The sequence below is a fragment of the Vespa crabro genome, chromosome 1, assembly GCF_910589235.1.
Source record: "Vespa crabro chromosome 1, iyVesCrab1.2, whole genome shotgun sequence".
Lineage (NCBI taxonomy): Eukaryota > Metazoa > Arthropoda > Insecta > Hymenoptera > Vespidae > Vespa > Vespa crabro.
The window spans coordinates 24,254,344-24,266,051 of NC_060955.1; the positions used below are offsets into that span (position 1 = coordinate 24,254,344).

General features: G+C 34.6%; 2 protein-coding genes and 1 long non-coding RNA gene across 5 annotated transcripts in view; 1 reads left to right on the forward strand and 2 right to left on the reverse strand.

Annotated features, from left to right (window-relative positions):
• Positions 1-3,160, reverse strand: part of LOC124432394 — a 10,288-nt gene extending 7,128 nt beyond the window's left edge. Inside the window, exons 1-2 of the mRNA XM_046981336.1 lie at positions 2,583-3,160; positions 12-1,699 (exon numbers count right to left, since the gene is read on the reverse strand). Coding sequence (XP_046837292.1) covers positions 12-1,691 — 1,680 coding nt within the window. The 5' untranslated portion in view covers positions 1,692-1,699; positions 2,583-3,160. The remainder of the gene's footprint in view (positions 1-11; positions 1,700-2,582) is intronic.
• Positions 1-5,437, forward strand: part of LOC124432534 — a 25,366-nt gene extending 19,929 nt beyond the window's left edge. For all 3 annotated transcript variants that reach the window (XR_006944290.1, XR_006944292.1, XR_006944291.1), the window contains exons 2-3: positions 4,223-4,279; positions 4,351-5,437. This is a non-coding gene — a long non-coding RNA (uncharacterized LOC124432534). The remainder of the gene's footprint in view (positions 1-4,222; positions 4,280-4,350) is intronic.
• Positions 5,438-5,614: 177 nt separating this feature from the next.
• LOC124432563 (serine/threonine-protein kinase STK11) lies at positions 5,615-11,629 on the reverse strand. The gene is made up of 6 exons (XM_046981620.1): positions 11,143-11,629; positions 10,365-10,485; positions 9,592-9,777; positions 9,331-9,467; positions 8,914-9,257; positions 5,615-8,749 (listed from the first exon to the last, which is right to left on the reverse strand). The coding sequence occupies exons 1-6, from the start codon at positions 11,478-11,480 to the stop codon at positions 8,589-8,591; spliced, it is 1,287 nt and encodes a 428-aa protein (XP_046837576.1). The 5' UTR covers positions 11,481-11,629; the 3' UTR covers positions 5,615-8,588.
• Positions 11,630-11,708: the final 79 nt, after the last annotated feature.

Genomic DNA, 11,708 nt, shown 5'->3' on the forward strand with positions numbered 1-11,708 from the left:
TATGAACAAACCTGGATCGCATCCACCCTTATCAGGGATGAATTTTTGGTATCGTTGTTTTGCACGTGAGGATGACCATGAGCATGGACGTGCCCGTGATGATGACCGTGATGTTCATCGAGAGGATGAACTAACGAGGCTGCTCTATCTCTCGATCTCGAGTCAGGGTGCAAAGAGTGGACCTGTTGCAGATGATGATGATGATCGTGAACGTGATCCAGCCTGCTATGAGTCCTGGTATTCGCGTTCGACGAAGAAGATTCGCAGGAGATACCGGAACTCACGTGATGATGATTGATGCTCGAGCGACCGGTCAAGCTACCGGTCGAACTGCCGTGATGTCGAGCGACCAATGGAGTAGCCGATAAACTGGCACTCGCGTTTACTACGTGCCGATGTACGCTCGGCGATCCACCGTGATTCATCATGCTCGAGTTAGAAGAGGCACCGCTGATTGCACTCGATACGGTAGGATGACGATGACTCGCCATAGGTGAACCCTTCTGTCCGGCGATCGATGCCGTCGTCGTTGTCGTCGCCGTCATCGTCGTCGTCGACAACGTCGTCGTCGTCGTCGTTGTCATCGTCGTTGTCGTCGTCACCGCCGTCGCCGTCACCGTCGTCACCATCGTTGTCGTCGTAGTGGCGATAGGATTAGCGTGATGATGAGAATTTGGATTATTGCCGCCAGCCGTATTGCCGTGATTGATCGTCGGCGGAACGTTGCCGGATCCATTTAGACCCGTCGTCGAGCTTCCATGTATGTGACCGACCAAGCCGGTCGCGAGATTTCCATGATGATGTCCCCCCGCATGGTGCATCATCGCGGGCCCGTGATGATGAGTCACGTTCGAGGGCTTTACTGTTCCGTGATGATGATGGCTATGCTGTCGCTGCTGGAATCCCTTAAGACCATCGCTCGCCTCTAGATTCGCGTTGGTTCTCGAGTTATCGACATTGTGCTTGTGTAAATGCACGTGAGAATCGCCGTGAAAATGGCCATGAACGTTCCGTTCCGGCGTATTAGATTCCCCGCTGATAGGTATTCGATGATGCTGATAGGTGTTCAAAACCTGTTGTATGTTTTTCAATTTATCCTTCGAGATGTTTTGCTTCGGAGACAAACCACAGGGATCGTCCAATTGTTTTTCCGACGTTTCCTTCGCCGACGTTTCCATCGGATTCGTATTGATATCCGACGGATGACTAGGACTGGACGTCAAACTTTGTCGACTCTCCTGCAAATTCGATGATTCCTGGACTCTTCTCGCCGCCTCGAAGGCAAGATTTCGCGAAAGATCCAAATTTCTTGGACTACACGGAACGTTGCGAGCGTGTCGCGAAAGCGGCGTACTTTGATGTTCCAAAATCTCGACGTTTCTCGCCTTTTCCAAATTCAATTGTTGCGTTTCCTGATGAGACATCGGACTGTCCAATCTTCTTAACGGCTCAAACGCACTCTGTAGTACCTCCAATCCTCGAGGAATTTCCTGACCGCTCGAGATCCTTGTGTTTCCCACGCTTCTCTCCGTTCTCTCCCGTTGCGTCCTCATCGAATTAATGCCGCTCATCGTCGAGCATTGACAAGGATGTTGTTGCTGCTGCTGCTGCTGTTGCTGCTGCTGATGCTGGCTTCCCTCCAAATCGTTCATTGTGCCTTCCAAATCGTTCGATAACGATGCCTGAGACATGCTGAAATCTAATAGAGAAGAAATTTCATAATTAGTCGAATAATATTATTTTTTGATCATTCAAAGGTGCAAATAGGAGAGAAAACAAATGCCGAATAAAACGCGTGTGTCAGCAAAAGCGAAAGTTTCTATCTTATAAATCACCCGCAACGATATCTCGTTGAACTTGATGAGTTCTTTCGGATTACAAAAGATAACCAGACACCGGTTATGCATACAAACTAGTGGACAACAAATATAAAGTCAAATTCGGTATCTCCTCGCAATCCCAGAAGAGTCGAGGAGTTTCTCTCTCTCTCTCTCTCTCTCTCTCTCTCTCTCTCTCTCTCTCTCTCTCTGTTATGACGTAATAATCGAGAGCGAAAAAGAGAGACCTCAACTACTCGTCCGTTTCGAAAGATGAAAATTTAAATCTGACGAAAGTTCTACGCGTGAGAGTTTGTGTTTCTCTTTGATTAGTACGCATTCTTTACATATCTTTATACATGTCGAGGAATTCGGTCCAAGGTCACGGTCAAGTTCGATTCCGACGCCTTTTGCTCTCTCTTTCTCTTTCTTTTTTTCTTGCATCGAAGGATAAAAGGAAGAAAAAGTTGCAACGAGAAAAAAGAAAGGAAAATATTGAGCCACCCTAAAGGACGAGGTATTCGCGGCTAAAACTGTGAGAATTTCTTCTATTCTGTTCGAGGAGACTCATGAATGGATACACAGAATAAGCTTTTGAGCAAAAGATTTTGATCTACCTACGCTACGAAGTTTAAATTTCATGGGAAAGTCTTAACAAAGAAAGGTAAGATACTCTGTCCGCCGATTGAAATTCGCACGCGATGTCAAGAGTATTTCCTGCTGGTTGTTCGATTCGTTGCAAGTTAAAAGAAAGGAGTGGCTCACCTGCGGAAGATTGATCTCGACGAGTTAAACTTCTCGATCGAATTTCTCTCGTTCGCCGTCTCCAAAAAAGAAGAAGAAACAGCAGAAGACACCTTCCGCATGCCCGAAACTCGACGAACGTATCCTCAGCGGTAAGAACGTTCTATTTTCGACACGACGTTCACCCTCCTCGTCGTCTTCCTCCTCGTTGTTATTATTTCTCTTAAGAAGGAGCTTCCCTCTGGAAGAGGCCGAAGAGGGCATCTTCTCGAATCCACCCAAATAGCGTCGAAAAAGACGCGTTATTAGCTCTATTCTTTCAGGGATGAGAGAAGAAGATTCCTCTCGAATGGATAAAAGAAGAGCATGCACATGCGCTCGCGTGCTCCTTTATTAAGTTTCAATCCGCCATCGTCGAACGCGCACCATCTCTTCTTGAACAAACTTTGATCTTTCTCGCGAATTCACTTAAAATCTATTCACTGATCGACATAAGTAACTGACAGAGAGATGAAATGAGGGGGAGAGAGAGAGAGAGAGAGAGAGAGAGAGATAGTGAGAGAGAATATAAAAGAAAGGCTGGCCGGCGATATCGTGAGAGACCGTTGGTGCCTTCCACCTTCACTGCCTGCTTCGTTCTGCCTTGGAATGTGCCTTTGCCCCCTTGCCCTCTTCTCTTTCTCTCTCACGCTCTCTCTCTCTCTCTCTCTCTCTCTCCCCTTCTTAAGAGCGAGTTCGAGAGCGAGAGGACCCAAGGGCCCCGACTCTTGTCTCCCCACTCTTCTTGCTTTCTTACGAAGTGGGGAGTCGCTTCGGGAACGTGTCTGATCGCGCCCACCCACTCCTCTCTCCTTTTCGCTGGGACTCGATGGGTACGGCAGATCCTTCCTGTCCTATAACGCTACGAAGCAGGGCCGTATTAAATTTGTTCACGACTAGTTTTATAATGATTTACGCCAACGATGAGTACAAATGTAATTCTTAAACGATTTTTATAAACAAGATCTCATTTTAAAGCTGAAGGTTTAAATAAGAATATGGTTTTTTCCGAATTTTTGAAAAAGCTTCATCTTTTTTGGAAAAAATCGTGTCAAAAAATGATGTTTCTTCGAGAATCGTTTATGCGTAAAAATGAAACTTTTCCAAAAATTCGTAAAAGCCTTATCCTTGCTTAAAGCTTTACCTTTAAAACGATACATTGCTCATCAAAATCGATCAAGAATTATGATTAAATTAATTGTTCGTGTAAAGGCTGCTTTCAACGTTTTTCGTGAAAAATATATTTCGTACAATGGTAACCCCTTGAAAAATCCCTTGAAAGAAAAATTCATACTCCTATTACTGATTTACATATGCACGCTTGAATCGTATTTTTTATTTCCGTAAATGATCGTTTGCTTGTTCGCGTGCGATTCTCAAATTTTCTAATCAATTCCAAACGCAAGGAAATGCGTTTCGCAGGAGAAGCCACGATAACTCTTCCAGTCGTTCATTCCAATAGGTCATGTTTTCGCAGTTTTTGACACAGTTTTTTTATGTTCTCGTCGTACAATAACGAAGACTTAAGTATATTTTTGAATAAAATATTTCTTTAATATTTTCAACAATTTCTCATTGCAACAATAGTACTAATAATTTTGTTTTTATTTTATTTTTTTCAGAACTTCATTGCAATTATGAGTGGAGCAACGAGGGAATCGATTGTTGCAAGCAATGAAGTCAGTATTTGTTCGCATAGTTTGTTGCTAAATTTAATGACCGTCATTAATAAATAATTACCGCGTTGTAGAGTCAGTGCATCATCGAAGAAAATCTCAACCAACTTCTATATCGATCTACCTCAATTTCAACCACCATTAAATTTCGACCTAAATCGCGGATAAGTGCTTTCGCAGAACTTTTTAAATAGTAAATAAATTTTTAAGTTCCTCCGATATCAAGGACAATTGGTATGGTAAGATTTTGGTTGTAGTTATTTCGTAAAAAAGTATTGAGTGACCGCGATAAGATATTCTTTTTATCAATTTTTAGATATTTTCAGATCAACTATCAGATCAATTAATCACCTTTTCTTGTTCGGATAAGCCAGAGATAGGACGAGTCAGGTAGTGAAAGCTTTTCTAAAAACGGTCTTCCGTATTTTTAACAAAAAAGCATAGTTCCTATTTAATGAAAAGCATAGTCATATAATAATTAAAACGATTATACTAGTTCAATTATTCTAGTTTCTCTTTCTTCTTCTTTCAGCAAGGAAGTATCTCAAATCAAATTCGATTTCTTTCATTATGCTCGGATAGAGCGATCTTCAAGATCTCTATCCCTCGTTATATCACTTTTATCGTTTTCACGCTCGTACGCGCGCGTTCTATCGCATCTTTCGGCTTTTCTTTTTTTCCCCTTCTTTTTTTCCAGGCTAAATGATCGAGGGATGGATTCGTCATCGGTGGGATAGAAGATAATCGGCGAGGTTTCGTTGTATAGTGGGGAGACTATTGCACTTGTAATTCATATTTTGTCCATATCCTCGTCGTTGAAGTCGCATATGCTACAAGCGAAAGGTGGTGAACAGCCTCAATGCATTAGCGTGTCACCTTTTACTAACAGATGCCGGCTTGTCCGTTATGCATTTTTTTCCTTTAGACATTTCGCGTTAAGCATACCTGTATGTATATACTTACCTATCAACCGAAAAGTTTTCAGCTAACAAATTATTTGTTCTCCGTACAGTTATTGCGAGTGTATATTTTCCAAAGTGGAAACGAAAAGAAGGGTGCATAAATATGTTATTTCTTATCTCTGCAATTATATAATAACGTAAGAGTCAAGAAAATATGTTTTTTATTCTTCCACTAGTCAGTAAGTATATCTATCTATATGTATATACACACACACACATATATATATATATATATATGATATACGTATGTGCTGACTAATAAATAAATGCGAGAAGATTAAAAATAATGTTTACTATAATAGTTATTCTGAAATTTTCATATTACTCATTATATTCATTCATTAACTTATCCAACGCTTCCAATTAAAACAACATCTGAACAAGGCTGAATGGCAGTATATTCACAATTTTGCTAATACGTTAGTACATCTGTAAATTATTTTTAAATGTCTATTCTACGATACAAACTTATACATACATATATACATCGATCGGTATGATACACTCAGCCGATAGAATATGATATAATACAGAAACAGATTATGGCCTATCTTAATCGTATTCCCAAATTGATATTAGTAATGAAAAGAAAATATTTATCTTTAGGACACTTTGTGCATGATTAAGAATCATTTGACAAATGTATAATGACGAATGCAAGCGCATTTCAGACATAATCCAATGGCCTTTTAATTATTATATTATTATGCTTATCTGAACGTTTGCACTTTCGGTAAGCAACTTTATGCATAAATGAATATATAATTGACATGTAATATTATTAAAGTAGCATAAACGCGCATAATTAATTAATATTTCGATGATATATTGCAAAGGAATTGTATAGCATAGATGACTATTTATGCAATTATTTGATATATCTATCATATGCTTTAACATACGTAAAATTTAATTATCTCTATAATTTCAGTTAAAAGGAAATATTTCGTTATTTAATATAATCCATTCTCTGTGTGTGTTTGTGTGTGTATGTGTATGTTTTCTTTTTTTTTCTTTTTTTTCTTTTTTTTTTCTTTTTTTTTTTTTTTTTTTTTAAAGAATATGACTATAATTCTTACGAGCTATATTGCTACTTTAATAGCACATACGGGCAAACAAGAGTACATTCTGTATTACAATAAAAATATATGTATGTATATATATATAAATATTGCCCCGATAAAAACATGACAGGGGAATCACTTTACATTTTTTTTTTCTTTTTTTTTTTTATACAGGCATACATTAATTTTATGTAATAATTGTACAAGTATATTTTGTTTAGAATTCGTGATTTTTTCGTATGATATGCAAGGTCAAAAAGTTGTTATCGTATAAACATTTAATATGCTTATTATATTTATCTTGCATCTATTACCTTCTGCAAACACGAGCAACAATTGCTAAACAAAATAAAAAATGTTGTCCTCGTTTATAATTCTCGTATTGTTTTAGTATTAAATTATATCTATTATATTTTTAAATGTCTATAATAAAAATTATTGTAATCTATACTGCATAGTTTCACTTTCAAGTGACATTTAGGCATCTGAATTCCTTAATAGAAGAGATAAATTACAAAACTCTAATCGTTCGATCTTACATTCTACTTACATTCTTTAATTAAAGTCAATTGGATTAATTTTTTTTTAATACAAATTATACATTCTTTCCTATAATGCGTCTATAAGTCAATCGTTACACGATAGATTTCTGACCAAAACAAGTTTGTTTTCTATTAATGCATAATGATTATTATATTATAATATCGTACTTCTTCGTTTTTTTTTGTTTTTTTTTTTTTTTTTTTTTCGTTTTCTTTATCTCATAATACGTAATATCTAAATTTTTTTATCCGTTTAGCACCATCCTGATCTTTCGTTTTGTTTTCTTTTTCTTTTTTCTTTTCTCGAATATCTACTGTTTCGATAATATATGTGTAGAATGTCAAATGGAAAAATTAAAAAAGAAAAGAAAATGTATCATTAAACAAGTATACCGCTAAACTGATTTTCCAAAATGTATAACAATATTGTCAATATGCGAATATTCAACACGATATTTAATGAAAGAGATGAAATCGATATATTATTGTAGACGAAGATATACAGGTAATGTGTTTATGCTTTCAATTTATAATATATTCCATGTAGTTGGTATTATGTATGACCGAGACAAGTTTATAGAGGCATTCTTTATATGTACATCCTATACATTTCAAATCATTTTTAATACTTATTCAATCATATTTATAAAATTTTTTTCAGGGGAAACAGTATCTGCATTATCTTGGGAGTTGAATTATGCGTTATACATAATATTATAATAAACTCTTGTAAACGTACTAATATATAAATATAAAAAATCATGTATTTTTTGGTTGTAACAATCTATTGTACCATTTATAGGTAGTCATCGCTAAATGTTTTATAACTTGTTTTCATTTTGAAAAAATTTTACTTATCACGATGATCACTCTCTACCATTGAGAATGGAATATATTAAGCATTGTATAATATGACATATAATATGCGATTTAAGCAGATACAAACTTCCCTTGTTGCGACTACGAATACCTGTATTCGATATTTACAGAGTGTTCAATTAAGTTAATGTACAGTAGAAAAAAATCATCTCACTTAAAAAAATACTACGTATCCTAGTCATGCTGACGTCATTATTTAAGTATAATTACATTGAACAATATATAAGATAAAATTGGTTGATTTTCTTTCATTTCTATAAATATTGAACATTTTTTTTTCTTTTTATCCTCCTTGCTTCTTCCTCTTATTATAGTTACAGATTGATGCAAATGTAATTATAATATGTTATAATCGAATCGAGCAAGAATTTTTTATTGAAAACTGACTTGCCATCTTGAATTATAAAATATCTGTGTTAATTTTTCGTAAACTGATATAGTATAAATAAGAGTCTAAAAACTCTGCTACACCGGAATTAGCATATCTCAATTAATAGAGACAATATAAGTTGACTATTATCACTATACTTGGATGATCTTAATTTACAAAATTAAATATAGAAAGAAATTCTAATATGTATCATAGTTAGAGGCAATCTTATTACTCATAATTTCATTATGACACACATAAACAAACGATACTTTTCTCTTACGAATTAGAAATAATTTAATCCACAATCAATAGTGTATCGTGGACCTCTCGATATAACTATTTAATATTAATATCACAAATGTTTACATTTATGCGCTTTTGAACTAGTTCAAAAGTGTTGCGCTGTCAACAAACACTCAGTCATCTCCCCCATAGAGAAACTTTGTAACTACCAGTAAAATATTTAATACCATAAAACAGTATTGTGCCAGATCACGAAGGTTTGCAAGATGGAAACTTTTTAATACCGATACATGATATTGGTTTGCGCCATCTTCTTTTGCTATGTGTATTTGATTTATTATTACAATGACTGTTACAGGTTGGCTTTTGATCTTCGCTAGTCCTATCCATTTCTTGAAGTCTTCTTTCCTCTATAAAAATGAAAGTATATTTATAAATTTTTATATATTGCGCCTAAACGGCAAAAATAAATGAATCGTAGATAAATGTAAAGAGACAATTTCTATAACATATAGATATTTTTATTCTCTTAAGAAAGATATCATGCTCCTTAAAAATATCAAATTTCGCGTACCATTAAGTTGATGTTCCGTATAATATGTCGGATTGTCATCAATCCCATAGTGATATTCCATCAGGTACGGTAATACAGTCATACTGTGACATTTACTTCCCCTCAAGGGAGGTAAAGGCACTTCGCTTTCCGTTCTAGGATGCCTACATATGGTCCAAGGATGTCTTTTCACTTGTTGCAACGTAAATCTATCTTCCGCATCTTTTTGCAGCATCCCTTCTATAAGGGATCTTAAGGGTTCCTCTACTTCTTCCGGTATTGTATATTCACCTTTCCCAATGTTCTCATATAATTTATATATAGTGTCTCCTTCAAAAGGATACTGACCTGTTGTTATATTATATCTATACAAAATGGAAGTAACTATGTATTACTATCTGGTAAAGATTTTAAGTAATCTCATGTTATTAAACTTACAGTGTAACTCCACTGCTCCATATATCTACTTTAAATCCTGAAAATGTTTCACAGCCATTTGCAATTTCGGGTGGTTGAAAGGCTGGAGAACCTTGACCCATTTTGCATGTATCATCTATAGAAAACATATCTAGTGCCTTGCAAGATGAGAAAGATATATCATTAAAATATAAAAAAAATAAAAAAGAGGAAAAACAGGAACAATTAAGAAATATTCAATTAATTTCTCTTTTGTAAAAATACATTTCCACAAGTTCATACCTCTGCAACTCCAAAGTCACTAATTTTTAAGGTACCATCTAATGTCAATAACAGATTTCCAGGTTTTATGTCTTTATGTACTATTCCTTTACTATAAAGATATTCTAAGCCATCTAACAACTGACAAAAATAGTCATGTGCCTGCCAAAGTGGAAGCTTCTTCAGAGGTGTACTTTCCAACATGTCCTGTAAAGAATCTAATAAATAGAAATCTATTTGTTGTCAACTCCATGCAATCCTTTCTTATGTTACTAGTCATATATCTATATACATACATATATATATATATATATATATATATATATATATGTATGTATGTATGTATGTACACACACACACGCACACACACGCACGCACGCATATATATATACACATATGTACACACACACACGCGCACGTTTCATATAAAGAATTATTCTCTTTATAAAAGCAAACCAATATCAACAATTTAAAAAAAAAAAAAAAAAAAAAAAAAAAAAAAAAATTGCTATTATGTATTTTTACGCAAATCTCTACTTTCTAATTATTAAATGCAATAGTTATTTCCTCGTGTATATCAAGATGAGGCATTTTGTATTAATATTTTCCTTTAGAAATGTTAAATTAATATATCATGCCTTCTATCATAAGATTACATTTATACGCATACTCGATAAATTATAAAATAAAAATACATAACGTATATACTATTTTTCTTTTTTTTTCTTCGGTATGTATGCATGTATATGTTAAATAATTTTGCACAATAAAGTTTGAAATTCATTGAACTTTACCTGCAATCCACATACACAAAATTCCATAATTAGGTACATCTTTCTCTTTTCATCATTATAAAGAACATCTACAAGGTTAATGACGTTCTTATGTTTTAATATTCTTAATAGCTTTATTTCCCTGTTAATGAACATCAGAAATAATCAAAATGTATATACAAATAAATTAATCTATATGTGTATACGATCAGTGTTTGGTTCAACTATGAACGAATATAGTTATATTTTCTTTACAACATGATGCATGTTGTAGGAATGCAATTTTATGACAAAAAGTCATGTAACATTACAAGTTTAAATTATTTAAAAGTAATAATATTATAATTTGACACAAATAATTAATTTATTACTAATAATATATAAATATTATCATTTGTGTTAGTAACATTTTTATATATTGTTATGCAATATAGATGGCAATTGAAATCAAAGTAATACATCTAATTTATATAATCATATGTGTGAGAATGTTTAACAAATGGAAAAATTTGTAACAATGAAATATGACAAAAGTAATTTACAAAAGGCAAGAGATTCCATGATTTTTCCAATCGTTAAAGTAATCATTGCGGAAAAAGAAAATAAATAAATAAATAAATAAAAGATACAACTTGGATTCTTCAAAATGAAAATTATTCCATAGAACGAGTTACAACTTCCATGGTGAATTGCAGAAGATAAAGAATAAATATGTATAAATATGTATGTATGCTGTGCGCACCAACGTTTATACACATATATTCATATACTCATATTATTATATGCTAATATAGCATACCGTTGAATTTCTCCATTTGGGAGCTTAAGGTGCTTTTTCTTTTTTAGAATCTTAACAGCTCTTCGACACAGAGTTTCTGAATCCAGTACTTCTTTCACCTTACCATAACTACCTTCACCAAGTACATCCCCCATAACATATTTACCGATAAATTTACATTTTTTCTTTTTCTCCTCATATATGATCTGATCTGAATCCACCCTATGGAAGAACATGTTGATTTCATCCAAGCCATAATTTGGATCATCGTTAATCCACTTGACTGGCTCGATATCTCGAAATATTTCATTGTCTATTTCTTCCTCATCCGGGTCACATATCGTAATCCGATTGTCCATTTTCACAATTCTAAGTAAAACTAATAATAAGTCACACAAAATCACACAAATTTAACCTATAATACAACCGGCACCACTACTGTTGTGAATTATGATCAGGGGAGCCAAACTCGTAAAAAATGTAGGAAAGCAAGGGCTTCGAATAACGCCTCTCGTTCGTTCAATAGGTGCGCCCACGTTCCCTTACTATGCGCTCTTCTCTATGCGCTCCCTGGTAGTCGAATTTCA